The sequence below is a fragment of the Agrilus planipennis genome, unplaced genomic scaffold, assembly GCF_000699045.2.
Source record: "Agrilus planipennis isolate EAB-ADULT unplaced genomic scaffold, Apla_2.0 scaffold62, whole genome shotgun sequence".
Lineage (NCBI taxonomy): Eukaryota > Metazoa > Arthropoda > Insecta > Coleoptera > Buprestidae > Agrilus > Agrilus planipennis.
Genome location: NW_020438875.1, coordinates 325649 through 347803, shown reverse-complemented (window position 1 = coordinate 347803; position 22155 = coordinate 325649). Strand labels below are relative to the sequence as shown.

The 22155-nt window shown below is 36.0% G+C and overlaps 4 protein-coding genes across 4 annotated transcripts; 2 read left to right on the top strand and 2 right to left on the bottom strand.

Annotated features, from left to right (window-relative positions):
- Positions 1-851: 851 nt before the first annotated feature.
- LOC108734574 (proline-rich extensin-like protein EPR1) lies at positions 852-4972 on the top strand. Its single transcript, XM_018466194.1, has 4 exons — positions 852-1112; positions 3602-3871; positions 3974-4153; positions 4659-4972. The coding sequence occupies exons 1-4, from the start codon at positions 1098-1100 to the stop codon at positions 4746-4748; spliced, it is 555 nt and encodes a 184-aa protein (XP_018321696.1). The 5' UTR covers positions 852-1097; the 3' UTR covers positions 4749-4972.
- A 93-nt stretch (positions 4973-5065) lies between these two features.
- On the bottom strand, positions 5066-8228 carry LOC112906578 (mucin-5AC-like). Its single transcript, XM_025980924.1, has 2 exons — positions 8056-8228; positions 5066-7999 (listed from the first exon to the last, which is right to left on the bottom strand). Exons 1-2 carry the CDS (start codon positions 8109-8111, stop codon positions 5134-5136), a joined length of 2922 nt encoding a protein of 973 aa, XP_025836709.1. The 5' UTR covers positions 8112-8228; the 3' UTR covers positions 5066-5133.
- A 654-nt stretch (positions 8229-8882) lies between these two features.
- Positions 8883-12054, bottom strand: LOC108734508 (glycine-rich cell wall structural protein). The gene is made up of 7 exons (XM_018466096.1): positions 11588-12054; positions 10746-10977; positions 10338-10549; positions 10073-10252; positions 9349-9388; positions 9108-9269; positions 8883-9025 (listed from the first exon to the last, which is right to left on the bottom strand). Exons 1-7 carry the CDS (start codon positions 11600-11602, stop codon positions 8958-8960), a joined length of 909 nt encoding a protein of 302 aa, XP_018321598.1. The 5' UTR covers positions 11603-12054; the 3' UTR covers positions 8883-8957.
- Positions 12055-14606: 2552 nt separating this feature from the next.
- On the top strand, positions 14607-15963 carry LOC108734486. Its single transcript, XM_018466073.1, has 4 exons — positions 14607-14900; positions 14973-15072; positions 15295-15399; positions 15919-15963. Exons 1-4 carry the CDS (start codon positions 14779-14781, stop codon positions 15961-15963), a joined length of 372 nt encoding a protein of 123 aa, XP_018321575.1. The 5' UTR covers positions 14607-14778.
- Positions 15964-22155: the final 6192 nt, after the last annotated feature.

Below are 22155 nucleotides of genomic sequence, written 5' to 3'. Positions count from 1 at the left end.
AATAAATTATCTGCTAGTGGATGAAGTTAAGCTAAACGACATTATTAAACGACTGAATTTTTTTTTAAAAAACGATATACGCATTTCCTTTTGTAATTCCTTTACGTAATGGTTTGGTTGGAACTATGTACTTAGAAATGAAAACTATGATATCATTCCCACGGGATGTTTTCTTTTTGAGATTGTTTCTTAAGCATATCCGACTTTTCAATTGTTTGTATTAAGAGCGTCTAAATTGTTTCTCTGAATAATACCGAAGAAAACTGAGCTGTTTCGCAGGATTAAACGGGGAATTTTAATAACTGATGTAAGGAAGCTATTTTTGGATTTTAATCGTAAGTAATAACAACAAGGCAAAAGTTTTAATGAGTTTCAAAAAGAACGAAAATCAGTGTCCTCACTAACACTCGATTAAAACTATTGAAAACAGAAACAAGACGGACAGACGAAAAGCAAAAAATTATGACAAATACATGCTGTTTAGAATCTTCGTCTTTTTTGAAGAAGATCAGTAACTGCACTCATTCAAAGTCGCTAAAATATCGTATTTGTATATTTGTTTGCACAGCATCATATCGCTGTTTTGTTCTAGAAACGAAAGGAGATCTATTCCTGGCAATATTTACATTTCATCTTATTCGTTTTCTTTTAAAAAATAGTTTCAGGAAGCTTCTCGGCCGTCAGTATCGACAAGAATTTTCGACAGGTGAAACTGAATTTAAATATTTATGGGCAGTAAGCACCTTACACTTACTTGGTAAGTGTCCAAATCGAACAGCACCTGTACACACACGGACACATTTGTACACGGAGGTCCTGTAATTTCTTCAAGTGCTGTTGCATTGTTTCACTTTCACTAAATCTTGGTTGCATCGCGTCGTCCCGGCTTGCGACGAAAGTTCAAAAGAGATAAAACACTGAAGATGGTCTTCTGTAACCCCACCCCTTAGCGCCTTCGTTGGAGTAATACCTAATAATTAGCGGGAATAATAACATTGTTGGCGGTGGCGTACTTATATATAAAAAAAAAGTTCTGTCACAGCGTTACATTAACGGTTTGTTGTGTGCTGTGGTACCTAGTGTGGATTATTTGCACCATGAGGGTTATAGTGGTACGTGATAATTCTGTATTTTTCTTGTTCAGTATTGTAATTAATATTTTTCAATACTGCGCATATAATAGATGTAAGTGAATTGAGCGCCAAACGTAGGGATTGTATTGCATGCAACCCCATGCAAATGATTTTGAGAATTCGGTTTGTTTAAGACAGTTTTCAATGAAGTATAAGTGATATTTTTAGATAAGCGTGGTCGAAAAAACATATTCGACACTAATTTATATATAAAAATAAAAAATGCCGACAAGGAATTCGTAATTTCTGCCCATTTTGCCTTGTAGGTATATCAGGTACTACAAACCAACAGTCCTGTAAACACATTTCTTAATTAATCTTTTACTTTCATAATCGGATTACTAGACACTGGACCCTTATGTCAGCTAAGTACTTAATTATAAAAGAAAACATTACTTCTTTTTACATCTTTCTTGCGATAAAATCGACGTTAGCTTATTAAAGTACCAATTGTGCTACAGTACATGGATGCAAATTACATTATTTTTGTTGAATGCAATGCAAGAAGAGAAATGAATTCAATGCTTTGTACGGTGTATTTCAAGTACAATATCCGCTATTTTGATTTTGATTTCTAGTCGAGTATTAGGGGTAAGTGTAGAATATACCTACCCTCAATATTGGTTTCGTGTTCGACAAATATTTGATTCGAGTTTCAGTAGAAGTATTCGAATGAATGTGTACGTGGTGTGGTGTAATATGAACCTGTCGAATTTATAAAAAAAAAAACAATATCATAAATATTGCGTAAACACATCATCGAAATATGAACTGACAATATCACATTCATTACAAGATTCTGTTACTCAATATCTGATTAATATTGTGTACTAAAGTAGGCCGGCCGAATTATCATTTTAGGACTTCTTCTTTCTTGTCAGCCTTGAAGCACCTGCCTTTAATTTTAAGTACTTCAGGCATTTCTTTTTCACAGTTTCTGGGTCATTGTTTTTCACGCACGGATAAAAAAACAGTCACTTTTCTTGCCATAATTGTCGTCTCGTCGATAGATATTAATTTGCTGTTTCATAGGAATTTAATATTATCCTTGTTTGTACTTCCCACAAACGTTAGTCACAATGTTACGTTTAAAAACTCGACTGTTGTTTGATTGAAGTCAAGGGCGTCTATCGTCGGATCTGTTCTCTCAAAGAGCGCTTTTTTAATTATCTAGCAAGAAAAGTTCAAGTGGAAAACGATTATCAATATTATCTTCTTCAAATGTCTTATTGCATGTCATACATCTAAGAGATCCAGTAATATTTATCTATTATACCTAAGTTAAATTGTTCAACGAACATAAAAATTACACATTTCTTGTGAGCATTTTTTCTTTTATATGTCGCACGGGTGGAAGTTTTAAATTGCATTTATTGGACCTGTATTACTTTATTGTTTATATATATATGAAAAGATAGGTGAAAGTATTTGTACGAATTTTTCTATATAACGTTGAATTTTTCAAAATATGACATATGGCTCCTTGATTGTATGGAATATCCCTCTGTTGAATTCCCAATTTTCTCTTATAGTGCTGTACATCAGTTCTCATAACCGACTATCAGCATCATTATATCATGCCTATTTCCTATTGATTTCAATAATGCCCTCTGTTCTCCTATTCTTTCTAATAACTACTTATTTCTAACCGTTTCTTTCAACGATATTTTTAGCATCATCCACCCATAATACCACTTGTAATCTTTTCTTTCCCATATTGCCCACCGTCATGTTCCGCATCCATATAGAACTGCGCTGCAATATTAATAGAATAACCATAAAAAAGACAAAACATTCAAAACGTGTGGGTAGAAATTATATTGTGGTAGGTATTTTTTATCATAGACGTAAATAAAATTTCGTTCCAATTTTACCTTGGCTTACCGTATTAGTACGTTAGCTTGTACACACGCTACGCGAATTTTCCCTAAATTAACAACATTGTAGGCAACGGAGGGTATCGACTACCCATTCCGTTTTAACTTTCTTTTACTCGGTTCGTTAAATAAATTAATGTTCGTGAAAAATAAGCCGCTTCTTCTTCTTCTTTATCTTCTTCCACTAGCACAATAATTCCTCTCTTACATAAACTAGACGTATATGTAGTTTCGAAATTTCCACGCAAAATACACGCCTTCTGATGCAAGAGGGCACCTTCTAATCGCACCAGTTAATTATTATTAAAAGTGTATACGAGTACGGACCTGGTTTAAACGCCTCTTGATCATGTAGTCCAATAATTTCTTAGGCGATTATTAAATAAATTATTAGCGCCTCTTTTGTCGCTTCTTACAACACGCTGTTGCGACTATTCGGTCTATTGCCCCGGACAATAAATGAATTTTGAAATAAAAGATTATTTGACACAAATTGATTCAAGTTATTATTATAATTGCTTTCAATGTCTAATGTTTCATCTACTCTCGTCGGCTACAATTACAATTATAAAATGCGAGTGTATTTTTCAGTTTCTATCGGCGTTTCTGGCGGTGACTTGGGCTCGACCTCAGTATGCAAGTGCAGGTCCACCGAGCAGTTATAGCGCCCCTCCGTCTGGAGGTGGTGGTGGCGGTGGATACGGGGCTCCAGCTCCAAGCTATGGCGCTCCTGCTCAACCACCCATTGTGCAAAAGCACGTGTACGTCCATGTGCCACCCCCGGAACCTGACAACAGGCCAGCGCCCAAAATAATCCCGGTTCAGCCTGCAAGGAAACATTACAAAATCGTTTTCATAAAGGTACTAACTTTCACGGTTACCTTTTCCATTGGCCCATTCTGGTTGTCGATACTGATCACATAAGTCGATAATGATGATTGATATGATCTTTCTCCTTTTTAGGCCCCAACTGCACCTCCACCAACGGTCCCAGTTATTCCACCGCAGCCCCAAAACGAAGAAAAAACCCTTATCTACGTGTTGGTCAAAAAACCGGAAGAAGCTCCAGAACTCAACATTCCTACCCCCGCTCCCACTCAACCCAGCAAACCAGAAGTATACTTCATCCGATACAAGACTCAGGTACCATATCATTTCGGTCATAAATACAACAACTACCCTTACTACTTGGATCCCTCCTCCCTGGAGGAAAACGTTGTACCCCTTAGTGGATACGCTCCCACTATTTTCGGATACAATCCCTCCTCATTTGGACATAGTAATCTAAAAGAATTTCTATACGTACGTAACGACAAAAGTAACTGAGATAATAGCACAAAAGGAGGGTTACTGGTAAAGGAAAAAATGTCACCACCACAGAACAACGAAATCGATTTTAAACAGTCTGATTTCTACATCGCAAAATAAGGGATTTCACCCCATGCAAATTAAATTACTTCATTCACACTTTCACGGCATCCAAACTTAGAGCTTTGGGTTTTAAGGTTTAACACAATTCATTTTGTAGATCTTTAGATTGTTGGAGTTTCAACATGAAAAACATTTCCTCCACACCTTTTGATACAATTTTAAATCAAAATGTAATTGACTTTCTTTAATTCCATTTTTCTTTTTATATTACGTATAGAAGGAAGAAGGTGGTGGTGGAGGCTACCCACCAAGTGGCGTTCCCCAAAGTCAGTACGGAGCTCCATCGTCTTCTGGAGGATACAACTAATTCTCACTCATCGAAGGACACTAAAATATTTATACTCGCCAGTCTAGTTTTAAGCCAAGTTAGTTTCTATGCTTACTTTATTATCATAAAGAATTACGGTGATTTTTTTAAAAATTTAACATTATTCTGTTGTTATAGGTTTACAATTGTTATCTTTAGTTATAATTTAGAATATTAGTTATAGCTTTTCGCAACGCTAAAATGACTCAGTGACCCGTTCAATGACAGCTGTACATTTCTTACTATTTTTTAATAAATAGATAATAAAACACTGTGCACTTTTTTTTCTTCAAATAATACAATATAAAATAATTACTTTCCATACGGCAACCATCGATAATTTTCTATATTTTCACAGCCATTAAGTTTCAAAAGCGAACAATGGTTAGTTAACACACAATATAACTAAGTAACATACTACACAGCGACCAAAAACTGCAGACACGATAGCCGCAATGGACGCAGAAGCTTCAGGAACCGCGTCCAGAGAAAAAGAAGTCGTTGTCTCAATTGATGTTGAAGGGCCATCAGACGAGGACTCAAAAGAAGAATCGGTTGAAAGAGTCGAAGAAGAAGTAACAACTAATGTCGTTGTTAATTCGTTGTTATCGAGGGACGAAAAGGTGGATTCCATTGTTGCCATGGGTGATTTTGTTGTATAGCTTATAGTAGTCACTTTAGCAGAGAAACGGATCGGAAGAGCCCCTTCAGTAGTTTTTGTAGTCCAATCAATCTCAGGCATGCTTGGAACTACTGAATGATCTAAAACATACGTTGTAGAAACCTCTTCACTTCCGTCTGTGGTTGATTGACTCGCTGGTATATTTCGAATAGTTGAATGATCAGGACGATTGGTTGTAGAAGCATCTACAGTGTTATCTGTATTCATTTCAACATCTGACGTGTATGGAATTGACGAAAAATCAGGCACATTGGCTGTCGAAACATCCACAGCACCTTCTGTAGTCAATTCAACATTAAGCGTATTTAAAACTGTTGAATGGCTAGGGGCATTAGTTGTAGAAACCTCTGCAGTGATTTCAGTAGTAAATTCAGCATGAGGCGTACTTGAAACTGTTGAATGATAAGGACCATTGTTTACAGAAGCCAATGTAGTGCTCTCTGTAGGCAATTCAATCCCCGACGTATCTGAAATTGTCGAATAATCAGGAACATTGGATGTACAACATTTTTCAGTGCTCTCTGTGATTAATTTGGTCTCTGGCGTGTTCGAAATTGTCCAACTGTCAGAAACATTGGTAGTAGAAGCATATGTAACACCTTCTGTAGTTAACTTGAGCCCTAGTGTGTTTGAAATTGTTGTTTCGCTATGGACAGTGTCTGTAGATGGCTCGTCAGTACTTCCTAGGGTCATTTGAATCTGTGGTGTATTTGCAATTGTAGAATCATCAGGTACATTGGCCATAAAAGTTTCTGCACTGTCTTCTGTAGTTATTTCAGCCCCTGTCGTGTTCGGAATTATCAAATTATCAGAAAGATTAATAGTAGATGTATCTGTAGTACTTTCTGTAGTTAATTCGGCCCCTGGCGTGTATGAAATTGTTGAATCGCCATGGACAGTGTCTGTAGAAGGCTCGTCAGTACTGCCTAGGGCCATTTGAATGTCTGATATATTTGGAATTGTGGAATCATTAGGAATATTGGTCGTAGAAGTCTCTGCACTGCCTTCTGTAGTTATTTCAGCCCCTGTCGTGTTCGGAATTGTCAAATTATCAGAAAGATTTGTAGTAGAAGCATCTGTAGTACTTTCTGTAGTTAACTCGGTCACTGGCATGTTTGAAATTGTTGAATCGCCATTGACTTCTGTAGTTATTTCAGCCTCTATCGTGTTTGGAATTGTTAAATGATCAGAAGGATGGGTAGAAAAAGCATCTGTAGTAATTTCTGTAGTTAATTCGACCCCTGGCGTGTATGAAATTGTTGAATTTCCATGGTCAGTGTCTGTAGAATGCACGTCAGTGCTAGCTAGGGTCATTTGAATCTCTGGTGCATTTGGAATTGTGGAATCTTTAGGAACATTGGTCGTAGAAGTCTCTGCACTGCCTTCTGTAGTTATTTCAGCCCCTGCCGTGTTCGGAATTGTCAAATTATCAGAAAGATTTGTAGTATATGTATCTGTAGTACTTTCTGTAGTTAATTCGGCCCCTGGCGTGTATGAAACTGTCGAATCATCAGGAATACTAGTTAGGAAGGGGTGTTGTGTAGTGCCTGAGGTAGTAGAAGTCTCTGGTACATTTGGACTTGCTGAATCGTTAGGTACATTAGTCGTAGACGTCTCTACAGTGCCTTCTGTAATAATTTTGGCCTTTGTCGTGCTCGAAATTGTCAAATTATCAGAAAGATTAATAGTAGATGTATCTTTAGTACCTTCTGTAGTTAATTCGGCCCCTGGCGTGTATGAAACTGTCGAATCATCAGGAATACTAGTTAGGAAGGGGTGTTGTGTAGTGCCTGAGGTAATAGAAGTCTCTGGTACATTTGGACTTGCTGAATCGTTAGGTACATTAGTCGTAGACGTCTCTACAGTGCCTTCTGTAATTATTTCGGCCCCTACCGTGTTCGAAATTGTCAAATTATCAGAAAGATTTGTAATAGAAGCATCTGTGGTACTTTCTGTAGTTAACTCGACTTCTGAGTTGCTTAAAAGTGTTGAATGATTAGAAGCAGTGTTTGTAATAGCCCCTGTAGTGCTTTCTGTGGGTAACTCAGTCCCTGACGTGTCTGGAATTGTCGAATAACCAGTGGTTGTATAGCCTTCTTCAATGCCTTCTGTAGTTAATTTGACTTTTGATAAAGGAATTGTTAAATCATAAGGAATATTGGTGGTGAAAGACTGTTCAGTAGTGTCTGTAGTCAGTTGGGTATTTGGCCTATTCGGAATTGTGGAACGATCAGGAGCATTGGTTGCAGAAGTTTCTGCAGTAATTTCTGTAGTCAATTCAGCATCTGGCGCATATGAAATTGTATAACCATCAATGATATTGAGTGTAGAAGACTCTTCAGAACTGCCTGTGGTCAAATGAGTTTCTGGCGTATTTACAATTGTCGAGCGATCAGGAAAACTGTCTGTAGAGGAAGTAATTGTATTGGATACAGTTGTGGAAAATAACGTTGTAGTTTCGGTGGCAAGGTGGAATGATAAATTAGTTGTTAGAATAGATTGTGCTGCGTCGATCTTTGTCGAAATAATCCTATCGGTGTTATATGTATTGGAACCTCGGGGGTTGTACCTTGAATGAACATTAAATGATTTAGTAAGTGTGAGTTACATTACAAATCGACTTACGTGCTTAAGTCCAAGAGAACCGTAACAATAGCACAAAACTTAAACAGGGAATTCATCACAGTAACTTATCATTTTATTTCGATGTGGACTCGAGTTTGGTGCTATATTGTTTATTACAACTGCAATTTGAAATATGAAAAACGCTTTTCTTTTCAATTACGAATGCACATAACGAACGGACGTCCCCTTCATGAATGGGTATTTTTTCTAAGGTGAATTTATCACGTCACCTTCGCTTACGCGATGATAAGCGACAGATAGATCAACAAGATATCGTGGTAATTGCACCCCACTAATTCGCATTGCAGCGGTAATTAAATCGGAATTACTTTAATTGTGTTTTTGGATTAAAAGTATCTTTCTCTCTGAGATAAAGGTGAAATATTTTTTGTTTTCAAATATGCGGATATGAAAAAAATTATTGTCTATATATATATATATANACTTTGCAAGTTTCTTAAGTATGGAGACGATTCTTATTTTTTTTTTTAATCAAATTAGAAGGAAATAGGAAACGATAAACAAAAAAATCGATTGAAAATAGAGATTTTTGTCACCGTAATTTTATTTACAAAATAAAATATACACATATTATACATATACATACATGTATTTCAATCATTAAAATACATAGGTACACATTATCATTAATACTTAATATTATTGCACTCTATTTACACAATTTACGTAATAAGGCTTAGTATACACTAAAGGCAAGTTAGTTCACTTTTTTGTTCTCGCAAAACACACGAACGTCCTGCAAAACGAAAAAAAGGGCAGTGACGTCATAATACGGGTCAGCACGCACGACGATGCTGTTTCTTATAGTTGCTGCTGTTTTTTTTTTTTTGTTTGTTTTGTTTTTTGTTTTGCCTTTTTTAGGTATCGTGGTAGGTTTGGGTTTAGTATGGGCCAGATTTTCCGGGGGGACCGTAGCTCGAAGATACGCCTCCGCCTCCGCCGCTGATGCCTTGAAAATAAGAAAAATAAGGGATTATAACAATGAAACTAAAAACAATTTCGAAAAAATGATCGATTTTGCCAAAACTTACCACCGCCGATACCGCCGCCAATTCCACCACCGATACCGCCTCCAATACCACCGCCGCCACCAATTCCACCGCCATGTCCTCCTCCAAATCCACCACCGGATCCACCTCCGAATCCGCCACCTGATCCGCCGCCAAATCCACCACCTGCTCCTCCTCCAAATCCTTAAGGAAAAAATAAATTATCACAAGTGGTTCCATACCAATAATAAAAATAATAATAAAAATAAATCATTCAATTTACCTCCTCCAATTCCAGTACCACCGCCTCCGCCTACTTCTTTCTGCAAATGAAAAAAAATGATATTTAAAAAACAAAATACAGTTGCAGTCGGTATTGTGTTTGTAAATAATTGAATGTCGCGCCGTACATTCAATCAAATACGCACGCTATATCCCACGGATTGTGTGAGCATTTTACGCATTATATACAAAGGATTATCGTCCTTACATGAAAGTCAACTCTATAAACGGTCTTCACATGCATATTATACTTTACTATGTACATGTTGAAATTTGGTAAAGATGTTGCCATGAAATGAAACAATGCATTACTTTCTCCTGGTGTCGGTAAACTTATTACAGCCGGTCGTGTATTTGGAAAGTCGCGAAATCCATTGACCAACAAATCACTAGACAGATGTTTATAGAAAAGCGCGATTAATTCGCATTTCACCTTTTAATGTCACCGGTGGATACTAATCACCAACAAACGGTAGATTAAAAAAGAAGAACGTCGACGTCGGATTCGGGATATACTTAATGCGTGACATCAATTTTATTATTATCGTCTTGATGCTAAATAGCCAAAGAAGAATTTGTTATAATTCTAGCAACTTCGCATATCTAGGTCAACACAAAGTTGATGTGTTATTGTTACCTGCCTAAATAAGGAAGAATTGTTTTGTTTTAGTTCGAGATAGGAGTACATGTACCTAAAGATGAAAGTACAAAACAGGGTTGTATACCTGTGTCTTGTATCTGATGAAGTAGACTTCTGGTTTGCTGGGTTGTGTGGGTGCTGGGGTTGGAATACTGATTTCTGGTGCTTCATCTGGTTTTTTAACCAAAACATAGACCAAAGTCTTTTCTTCGTTCTGTGGTTGAACGGGAATAACTGGAGCAGTTGGCGCAGGTGGGCTTGGGGCCTAAAAAAGGGCCACAAACAAATTTATATACTAGTGTTGGAAGGGGTAGGGGGGCTGTAAACCTGCACAATTTCAAATCGTTTACCTTAATGAAAATGATTTTGTAATGTTTCTGGGCTTGTCCGACAGAGATGGGCCTTTGCGGTCTGAATTCTTCAGGTTCTGGAGGTGGTACGTGAACGTAGATGTGCTTCTGGACGGTGACACCACCGCCTCCTCCGAAACCTCCACCGCCACCACCGCCAAAACCACCGCCAGCACCACCGCCAAAACCACCGCCAGCACCACCGCCAAATCCTATAAAACAAAAAAATTATTTCATACAATTCGGAAACACATAATTTTAATTTGAAGTAAGTATTTACCGCCTCCAAATCCTCCGCCGCCTCCACCTCCGCTAAGTCCTAAAACAAAAGGTTTCGTTAATATTTTCTTGTGGATTGTTTTCTCTCCGATTTCTTACCGCCTCCAAATCCGCCTCCTCCCAATCCGCCACCTCCTAATCCGCCTCCAAATCCGCCACCGCCGCCTCCGAAACCTCCGCCGCCGTGTCCTCCACCTCCGAAACCTCCGCCGCCGTGTCCTCCACCTAAACCACCGCCGATTCCGGTTCCTCCGAAACCGCCGCCACCCCCAGAGGGTGCTCCGTATGAGGACGAAGGTGGGCTGTAGCTGTAACCGGCTTCAGGCTTTGCTGTGGCAAGTGCCAGCAAAGAAGAAAACAGCTGAAAATTGAAATTTGCTGTTTATTGGAACTATAACTGAAACTCATAATAGTATAAACCGAATCGTAGAGAGTTCTTTAAATTATAATGAAACTTTATTAAAGAAACTTTTTCTTTTTCGGCGACAGATGAAAAGCGTAAAGCAAAATTTCGTTTTTGATTGATATATACATATTGTGCCTATATATATTTACTAGATGATAAACAAGAAGTGGTAGAAAATATCCTATCCCGAAATAAACATTTGTGCTAAGTAAAAAAAACGAAAAACAAAATACACAATTCTTCAAAACCAACTACATAATGCTGTTTTCTTATTTTTTCAATTCTGTCCGAAAAAGTGATATAAAATACACCCCCGACATTCAAGAAACAAATACTATTTAACTCTCTGGATTTGTATGCCACAAACGTTAAAAAAAAACAAATCCAACATTTACAGAATCAAATCACACTATTAACTTTAACGGTTTCTTTTTATGAACGATAATTTAACTGCACAAGTCTCACAAAAGGGTTAAAAAAATAAGTGAAGTATTTACAGAAGAATATCGGAACTTAGCGTTTAGTTTTTTGAAATTTCGCGTAAATAAAAATGTATAGTACGTACCACAATTGGTCGCATCTCTGTGCTGACACCACTAAATGTTGAAGGAGTTGAATATTCACAAAATGATGCCGAACAAACATCCCAGATAGTATTTAAAGAGACTGCCCCCCTTTTTGGCCCGAAGATTTACTCGCTCAGGAGCACATTATGGAAATAAGAAAAAGACCAAGAGAGGACCGCGTTCGCGACAGTGTATGTGTAAGTAAGTGTGTGTGTGTGTGTGTTTGTACGTGTGCACATTCACTTCTTGATGAAAATTCACTTTTACCAGTAACCACTGTCGGCTGATGCACAATCAGCCGAAGAGGAAATTATTGTGTGCGAATTGTTGTCGGCGGATTTCTGATGACCTTTGGCTCTCAGGCAGAGACGTCAAATAAATTGCGAATAATTTAACGCGATGAAAAATGAAAAAAAAGAAAATAAAGACAAAAGAAATTTATTGCTTCTTTTATAAACTTCACGGCTAATGTCAAGAGCGCTTTTTATTACGAATGACTCTTGCTCAGTTTATTTGGTACATCTCGTTTGTTTTACGTATATTTGTTTCCTTACAATTGTTTTTCATAATAATTATAACAAATGGAATGAACGCTAATAAGACAATTTAGTATTTATATTCGCATGTACATTAATATATTTTGTGAAAAATTGATACGTATAGGTAAAACCCGTCAAGGTTGACTTTCTCAAAATGTAAAATTTCATTTTACGTAATTATTTGATTATTCTATTAGCCGATAAAATAAAAAGTCAAATTTAGGTTACGTGTAGTTAAATTGCTAATGGTAGATGCTGAATTTCTTACATCTGACGATCTGACACTAAAATTGTTTACTTAGATTCAGTCATCGGTTTCTCTGACTTCTATTTTACACTACCTATTACATTGAGTCACTACTTTAAATACATACTTTTAACAAGTTTTCCATTTTCTTTTTTATTAAATGACTTAAACAAAAGAAAAAAGTTGTCAATTACCTCCCTAATTTGGATGATTTTCTTTTGTTTTAAACTTTTACGCAGCCTCATTTTTCAAATAGTTCGTACTTGTCTTGTGTTTTTTTTTTTCTCTAAACTGATTCTATTTTGTTTTTTCTTCAACTTTTTTATAATTTGCTTCTTTAATTTTTGAATCGTCCTGTGCATATTATTCAATACTGATGACAAGGCTGCACGAACCTGTCAATTATTAGTAAGGATGCCAATTAGGATAACTGCATATCGCCGAATACGTAAAAAGAAAGGTAATTACGTTCTCATAAGTATATAATATTCGGATAAAAAAGTAATTCTCAATTAAGGTGAATTTAATGAAGAAGAAATAATGGAAAGGATACTTATAAAGAAAAGTAAAAAACAAAATAAGACCGCCTGGGATACCACTTTCCCTTTATAATATATTAACCTTTTTTTTTCATCACGCCCTAAAACGTTTTTAATGTTTTCAAAAGGTGTATTATGACCACAAAAGAATGGTTTTCATAAGTTAATATCTCTTTTATTGATAAACTTCAAAATAACTCGATAATTATACTGTTGGTTAATATATAGGCATCTGCAAAATACACCTTTCAAAAATTTTAACTGATGAGGGAATATAAAAGCTATTTTAAATCGGAGGGGTTACGATAATTATACGACCAGTGAAAACTGAGAAAAGTGGAAAATAATAACAACACAACTACGTAGCTGCCATAAAAATCTTTATCTTTTTTAACCAAACTAATTAGTTCGGCGAATTTTACAAACAACTGCACCTATTGTACATTCTTATTTATAAATCTTTAGCATGAATCAAACAAAAACGTAACCACGAGACAGCACAGTACAAATAATACTATAATTCAAACGCAAACATCTCTGATCTTTTGAAACAACCAAACGTCTAAAAATATATTTTACAACTTGATTTATTAATTTAACACCTCTTTAATTGCTACATTCATAAAAACGTAGGTTCTATAAGGACATAATAATAAAATTGAATTCAATATGAATTCTTCCAACTAAATAAATCACTTCAATCTATACTCCTTATTATAATGCTTTCATTTAATGCGAGTTGTCTTACTATTAAGATTTTAGAAAAAGTTTATTTTTCTGTTCTCCCCCTTCGCCCATGAGTTGTTTCCGGATCCGCCCCTAACATAATTAGGTGATAATAATATGTCTTGTGCATTATTTAAATGATCAATAAGCAGGAGCGTCAATCGATACCGAATGAATAATCACTACTACTTTTTAATCATTTATTTCTTGGATAATGGATACTGACTGTACCATTGGGTTATCAATTTTTAAAGGGTTATTTGTGCTATATATTAGGAACCTTTTTTTAGCCGTTACTTAGTTGACTAATCCGAATAATTTCAACATGTCCGACGATAAAGGAATAGCAGAATTTGTCGAAGCGTTCACTAGAGAATCTTTTCAGTTTCTCAGATGGGCCAACTTCAACCTACCGGGAAAACGGGGTGTCGTTTATTATTCCAGAAAAGCATTCCTGGTCTACTCTTCTACATTTTATCCCGCGTTTTCTATTATAATGATAGCCCAGTCTACATCTACTAGAGATTTTTCGATAAACTTGATCGTACCTTTGTCGTTTCTTATGATGTGGTTTGCTGCCATTCAACAGTTCAGCAACAGAAAGGAAATCTTTTCCCGGATGAAGACCATTGGGAGCAGGCTGGACGAAATTATATTCGATCCCCACGAGTACCAAGCAGTGAGGACCATAATGAACAAGGAAAACTCGTACAGAAAATTGGCAACCCAATTGATGTTGTATTCTTTTCTCAGTACTTGGCTGACTCCTACGTTCGTCTGGATTTTTCAGTACTCAATAGCGTACAAAAAATATTACCAAATTTCCTTTGACGAATTTAACACAACTACGACTACGTACTACCAGCCTTTTATTTTCTACGTTTGGATGCCCTTCGAAATAAATTCACGCTTTACTAATTTGTTATCGTTCTTCTTTTGTTCTAGTGCTTGCGGTACTTTAGTGTTTTCCGTGTTAGGTAAGCAAACTTTTGATTTTGAGAAAGAAACAAAAGAAAACAATTTTAAAATAGCAATACCACTTCTATAGGCTTAATATTTTAGGTGTAGACACCCTGTTTCTAAGTTATGTTAGTTTCATATGTGCCCATGTAAAGGTGCTGAAATACCTTTTTAAAAGTATGCATTCACGATGTGCCGAACAACTGAAGAATTCTTTCCAATTTCCAAACGAGGAGGCCCTGAACCTGAAAATGGCCGTAAACATCAAAGTTTGTGCCATTTATCTGGACGAAATGCTTCAGTAAGTTTCATTAGAACCCCTACTACATTCTTATCAAATTCGAGCATGCTAATCTTAGGTCTATCATTAAAGATTTTATGGCTGCATCGAACGGGTTTACCGCATGGTGATGCTGTTGAATTCATCATGGTCCATATGCACCGTGGGCCTCAGTCTCATGAGTGTCTTAGACGTAAGCCATTAAAAACCCCAATTTTACGTGCGATGGTAGTAGGCAATTGGACATTTAGAAACTGAAATTGAACTCGAAACTGTGACTATCAATGTGAGTAATGCATCAGTGATGAATTTGAAGGGCTCATTGTCCAATTACCTGTGACCATCATGTGAAATGTTACTATTTTTCTACTATGGTCGCAAGATTGAAACGAAATTATGGAATAAAACATTGCAGAGTCCCAACCTAGACGAAGCTATCGCTGGTTTGGGTGTGATTTTTGTGGTTAGCATTGGTAAAACATTCATGTACTGTTATTGTGGCAACCGATTGACATCAATGGTAAGAAATATAATTTATGGGGTTGTTATTGCACCTATTTGACTAATGAGAAGTATGTTTGTATTTATCGATACGCTGCATCCAGATCGAAATGTTACATACTGCTATCTACGAGTGCAAATGGATCGGGACTACCAAATCGTTTAAGGTTTCTCTACAAATAATCATGATAAGGGTACTGCAACCCGTTTGTTTTACCATGGGAGGACTTGCACCCCTCACCTTGTCAACGTTTGTTAACGTAAGTTGATGTACACCAGGAATAATTAATTAACAACTAAAAGAGAAGGTCCAAGTTTAAGAAGATAAAATCTCAAATTATTTTCAAAACTGGTCAACCACGGATATTTTGGAAATGACAATTTAAAACTATTAACCTTTGGGATTGACAACTTCTTGAATTTTTCGTGTCTGGGTACCATCAGCTCTTAAAATAGAGTTTCAAATTAGACCGAAAACTCTGCAATGGAACCTTCTCTTTTTAAAATTTAATAACCAATTCAATTTTTCTTTTTACAGATTCTCAAAGCTTCGTATTCACTGGCAGTTTTCAAAAGAAGTTAAATTAATATCTCAATTCTGCATATTCTCTAAATTCTGTTTAATTCACTGCTAATCATTCGGTTGGTTGCTTAATTAATTCATTCTCCTTCTCCCTTATGGATACTTTTCATGAGTTAGATTCTTTAAATGTTCATCTTCTTATAAAGAAAGATACATTGAATACGGACGAATAAACATGTCGTTTTTATACATTTGTGTTCATACCTAAAAATATTTCCTTTTCATGATCTGAAGTAAAACTGATGTCAGTCAGCAAAATTAAATTTCTTTATGTAATCTAAAAGTTCCTACTGTAGAAAAACAGCTCCATCATTTAGATAGCATAGAGCCCGGTACACTTTCTAATTATTATGTATTACAACGAGCGCCTTATTGGATTCTGTTGCATCCAAAATCTTTCCGTTTTTTTTTTGTTCCCTTTCCATAAGGAAATCTATTGCCGGAAAAAATATGGAATTAGTTTTAATATTTATTTCAGAGTTCCTTATGGACATAGAATATTCCAGACATGAATAAAGAGCTTACGTGTTAGAACCTTTTTATTGGTTAAAATTTTCGAAAGTTCTTACTTGCGATTAGTCATCCAGCTTTATTTGACCACGGGCACATGTCGCGGATACAAAATTTAATCAAGGGGTATGTAACATAATACGAGACAACTAAAAAAATCTGAATTTTCTCTTTTGCTTACCCACGCAACGTATGTGCAGATAGCAGACATACAGTCGACCTCAAAATTAATTGCAATTTTAATCAGCGTAACAACTACGGGACAAATTTACTTACCTTGTTTAAAACTATTATTGACGTGCTGCTTTTTATAAAAGTACGTATTAATGTAAATATTACCGTCGAAACTAACTAAAAAAAAAAAAGAAGATAGGACAAATGAATATACGTATATGTTGATAGCTTCTGTCGACAATTATTTAGAATAAAATCGTAATAAAAATGTGAGGCATTTGTTTTTCGGTTTGTAAAGCATAACGGACAACTGAAGGCATTTTAATTAATTGAAGAAACAGAATCAAATACAAGGCAAAGAAAGAAGACAGTAAACATCGACACATAATGTCGGAGAAAGTTTTTAAATGAACCCAGCAAATTTAATTAGTCTGTAGGTATCTACATCGTACACGACCATGGTAAAGATGCAGTTGCTTTTGTAATGATTCGTCATGTTATTGCATTTCATTCGTGCGAATTTTTTTTTCTCACGACACCGTTAAAAAACATTTACGTATTAGGTATCTACATACATAGCTACATGCAAGTCCTTTACAAACAAAATCATTTGTTGAATTCTTTATTAGGTAGGTAATGGTATTATTACAATGTGTATTAGGGAAAATGTCACACTACTACTAACCAAAATGTACAATTATTTAATGGCATATAAATAAATAAACAATATTACAAGTACAATTTTCTCTACTTCTTTGACTAATATTAGGTACCATTGTTTTACAACCATTTTTTAATGGTAAAGGTGGCCACCATTCGCTTCCCTGTGAAATTCTCCGTTTCATAAAATACGATCATTCAACTTCATTAACTGTAAAGAGATTGATTAAGAAATTGGGAGAGGCTGGATCAATCAGCGATCTCATACACCCTGGTCGTCCTTCAACAAGTCCTTCAGCGCCAAACATCGATGCTCTGCTACTGAAAAAAATTAGAAACAAGAAAATCATTCCAAAAAGCTCTCTAATTATGTAAAGGAAGAAATTTTAAAAATCATCTTTAGTTCATCGGAAAATTAAGATGATTAGCAGGATTATTTAATACAGCATTCTAGTAAGCTAATACAAAGTGAAGGGAAAATGCATACTACGTATGTATTTCACTATTATACTGTATAAGTTGATGGGATAATGATTTTGCCTGTTTTTTTCCTCTTCGTCGCCTCCTTCTTCAACAAGCGACGACACAATGTACCTAAAGATCAAAAGGCAAAACTTTCTTGCTTGCAGGACGTGTAAGTGAGTGAATTACTGTCTGTTTTGTCGGCAATTGTTGGGGGTCACTCAACTAGCGTGAAAGTGAATTTTATTTTGTCGAATCAGATGCCCAACGGCTGACGACGCGATGCTGATAGCGGTCATGGCTTTTCACGATGTTGTTGTTCCCTTCCGCGATCACCTTCTTCTTTTCCGGTATTTCCCCTAACTAGGTTCCATATAATAAATAAGTATCGAATAAGGAAGCCTCAATAGCAAATGAATGTTGGTAATATTTTATCTACCATACGGCGAAATTCTTCTAATGTAAATAATACTACAATATATTATACAGGAATGAATTTAGGGATTCTTTTTGTAATTCGTTCTATTTCTCTGTAGGAGGGGTGGCGCGCAGCTATTACGTATTCTTGTCCATGATAAACTTGAAAAACAATGAAAACTACCGTTGTTTCTTTTGAACGGACTCGTTCTCACTTTTCACAACACAGGTCGTTTAGTAAATCATCAGCTTTACGACTTTATTGTTAGAAACAATGGACTCTGAAAAGTGATTTTCATTTATTCGAAATTATGCGGCTGTCAGTCGCTTGGTGAAACATTTTAACAATAAAATATAAACAAAAAAAACTTGGTTTTATTTCACAAAAACTGTATTTATTATCTTAGTTCGCTTTTCGTGCCATTTTCAAAACAATGAAGTGCAATAAAAATATGTATCTACACATAATGGATACAGTTTGTGAGTGTTTTTTGATATTACTATTTTATTGGTTATATTATCAACTGTTTTTTCTTTTATTGTTTTATTATTGAGTGGAAATGTCATCATCGTCATCTCGGCTGTATTTCCCTTGAATATGAACAAGGGAAAACTTTTTAAAGATCATAATCTGGGGCATTTCTTATTAATGTTGTTCTTCGGAAACTATTGATCCTGAATCCGATCCACGCTCTAATAACTCTGAAACTTCAACGCCATTACGTTATCTTTCTTTTAATCGTCAAAATTTACAGGGCGATTTCCGAGTTACACGGAAGAATTTTCGCCTACATCATCCATGATTTGAATCAGATGAAAACCAAATAAACTTATAAGTAAGAGAAGTTACTCTAATCCGGTCTAAGCTACAATGGAACGGATTAAAGGAAATAGATTCTAAACGGGCAGGATGTCGCCGCAAGTGGACGCTGGAGCCTTCCATGGGGACGGTAGTGGGTCCAGAAGGCTGTTAAGGGAGGTGCCCATAGAGAACCTATCTATTTAGGAAATTAATATACTTAATACTTTCTTTTCCGTCAGGTTTCTCTTTGTCCCCTCTGTTTTCATAGACCCACAAATAATATGCAACAACATTTTAACATTTCACGTACAATTAGCTAGATATCATAATGGACGGTCGGACGGTGATAAAGAAAAGATCGGCAACACGTGGCTTAAAGGAATGCAAAATAAAAAGTCAGTACCTAAAACGATGGTAACGTGTTTTTTTGTGTTCGCCCTGTACAAATCGTCGGTTTCACTGTTCTCTCCCGCGACCTGGGAAGGAATATTTAGAAAGCGGTCGGAAAATGAAGACCGAGCGAAGAAGCGATCGCGAAAACGGGTGTTACTTAATGTCAAAGTGTATCCTGCTTCTTCAAGACTTGCAATAAAACACTTTCTACAACGCATTATTACCCGATCTTCTCCTTCTTGTTCCACCGGTGTATCTATACCTATGTCATAGTATGAAGACCATTTAACTATTATGTATATGCATGCCATGTCGTACCATACCAAACCGTACCATCTAAACCACCATAGCACATATGCCTATATAATATCTTTGGTCTTCCGGTTGGTACTTACATATAGGTAAACTGCACTTCCTTGTCATGTCTATACGATATACGTATGTCTGTACATACATTTTTTTTTCTAGAACAATTGGATTGCCAAACACAGCAGACGTGACGATGGACTTTAGAGATATATGTAGAGAGTGCGATGTCTAGTGAAAACTATTAGTCATCTAAATTCTAAATGCTTTCTATAGTAGCAAATTGTTTTGTTTCAGAAAGCGTATTGTTTGAACAAGACAATTGAAAAATAACAAATGCATTTGGAATATTTCGATACGAAACAAAATAAATCATGTTTCAGAAAATGTTTACGTATTAGTCTTCTGTCTCAGGTACAAATAGTTTGCAACTGTTTTCGTACCATTTTCTTGCGTGTAATTGAAAAAAAAACTCCCGATTCCCATGATGGTTATTGAAAAGGTAAAATTTATATCGAAGCTGCAGTGAAAGAATTAACCTTGACTTAGAAAACCAACAATAATACCGTTTATAGCGAGTGCTACCATTTTAACCATGACAATTACTGTACATTACGCAACCGCAATGGTCAACAAACCATTAATTGGATCAGACCCATGCGAGAAAAGTAGAAAAAGCATGAATCAAGTCAGTAGTCGGCCACTCCTCTGTCTTTTGCTCTATTAATGGTAATAGGTACTATTACATACCAAATGGGTGCTACTTTTGCACTTGCACTACATTCCAAACCTGTTTACCGTCAAGCACTTTCAATATATAAAGTATAAATTAATTTATGCTAAAGAGAAAGACGGGAGTGTCCTTTTTTACTTGTTTCACAGTGTCAAGTTCACGAGATGCACCCATAAGCTCCGTTTGAATGTCAGCCAATTATCAAAAAGTGAAATTTACGTCAACAATTATTTTTTCTATAATTTCTTATAATCGATTAAAATGGTAACCATTTAAATTGGGACCACCAAAAAAAATGAAGGAAAGGAAAAAGATGCGTCTAAAAAGTTGACGTTCCTTATCATGAAAAGAGCATCGCATAACAAACAAAACAAAATAGTTACCCACATGGATATAATTAGGTAACTCTGATATAGCATACGCGGCAATTGTTTTTTGTTTTAATGATTACTGCGATGCGTGGATCCAAATAACGTTCGCGATTTCATTCCCAAAGATTACTTTAACTCAATGTAGCTACCTCATCTCAGTAATGACCTGAATGCATGGTTTAAAAGATGCGGTAAACGGCTGGCACAAGTATTTAAGTCAAAGCAAAAGTTTAACGACCCGATTGGCTAATTAAGGTAATGAGAAAGTTTTTTGTTCATAATTTACCCGCACACGGCAAGTTAATATAATAATACGATAAAAGCGAAACCAGAAGGATTTCGCACAGGTCTTGTGAAAACTACTGCGCGCAAAGGAAACTGGACGTCCATTATAATCTTTGTTTAGCAACAATAATACAGCAGAAAACAAAACATAAGTGTTACTATTGTACCACTGTGTACACGTACAATATGTGTAGGTATGACATCCGCTTGAACTGGCGATCTTTTGCAACAAGAGTTCTAAGTTTGGAAATATTGCGATATTCTTTTATTTAAACTTTTGCGCTGCTCTCGTTTTCTGTTTCTTTTCCTGCAACAAACGCGATGTTACCCAATTGTTTCGTTACTTTGCTTACTATCTGCATCTGAGCAATTGAGACAAAAACCTCCGGCACTTTTATACGAGGTGATTCGTTCAGATCTTGCCCTTTTCCCAGCACTAGGTACAATTATTGCAAAGTCAACAAGTGTTTAATAAATAAATAATTGATGGCTGACAAATTGGTGAAGGGTTTTCGCGAACTCCGCATCCAGCATCGGAGATGGAAGAACCTCTGAAGAAGCTCACCAACACAGGACGGTCCTTAGACCCGAATCAGATCAGCATCAGTTCAAATAATTGGCTGTTGCTGTAATTTTTTTTTTTTTGAAAACGTAGTTTCCTCGTTTTGTGCAGCATGATAAATATACAGACAGATATTTCACTAAGATTGCTCTTTCTGGTGACCCTTATTATTGCGAACAGTTTATGTGTGCAATAACTGCTGTTAGTCAAGACACGTATTACATTTAAACGACAGATAAAGCAGCCGTTTTCCTTTTAGAAATCGTGAAATGAATTTCTTAGAGATACAGATGATAAAACAACAAGTTACAACGGAAACAAAAAAATCGACTGAAGAAGTACCATTTTCTGATATTCATTCCAACACCAACCCCTAAATAACATCGGTCTGGTGCAGACCAAGTTGAAGATGAAATAAGAACACTCCAACATCAAAAATTCGTTAGTAGATAACGTGACCATTACAACCATCAAAAATATCAACAAGAAGTAAGTCAGTACAGGAGTTCCACTTTCA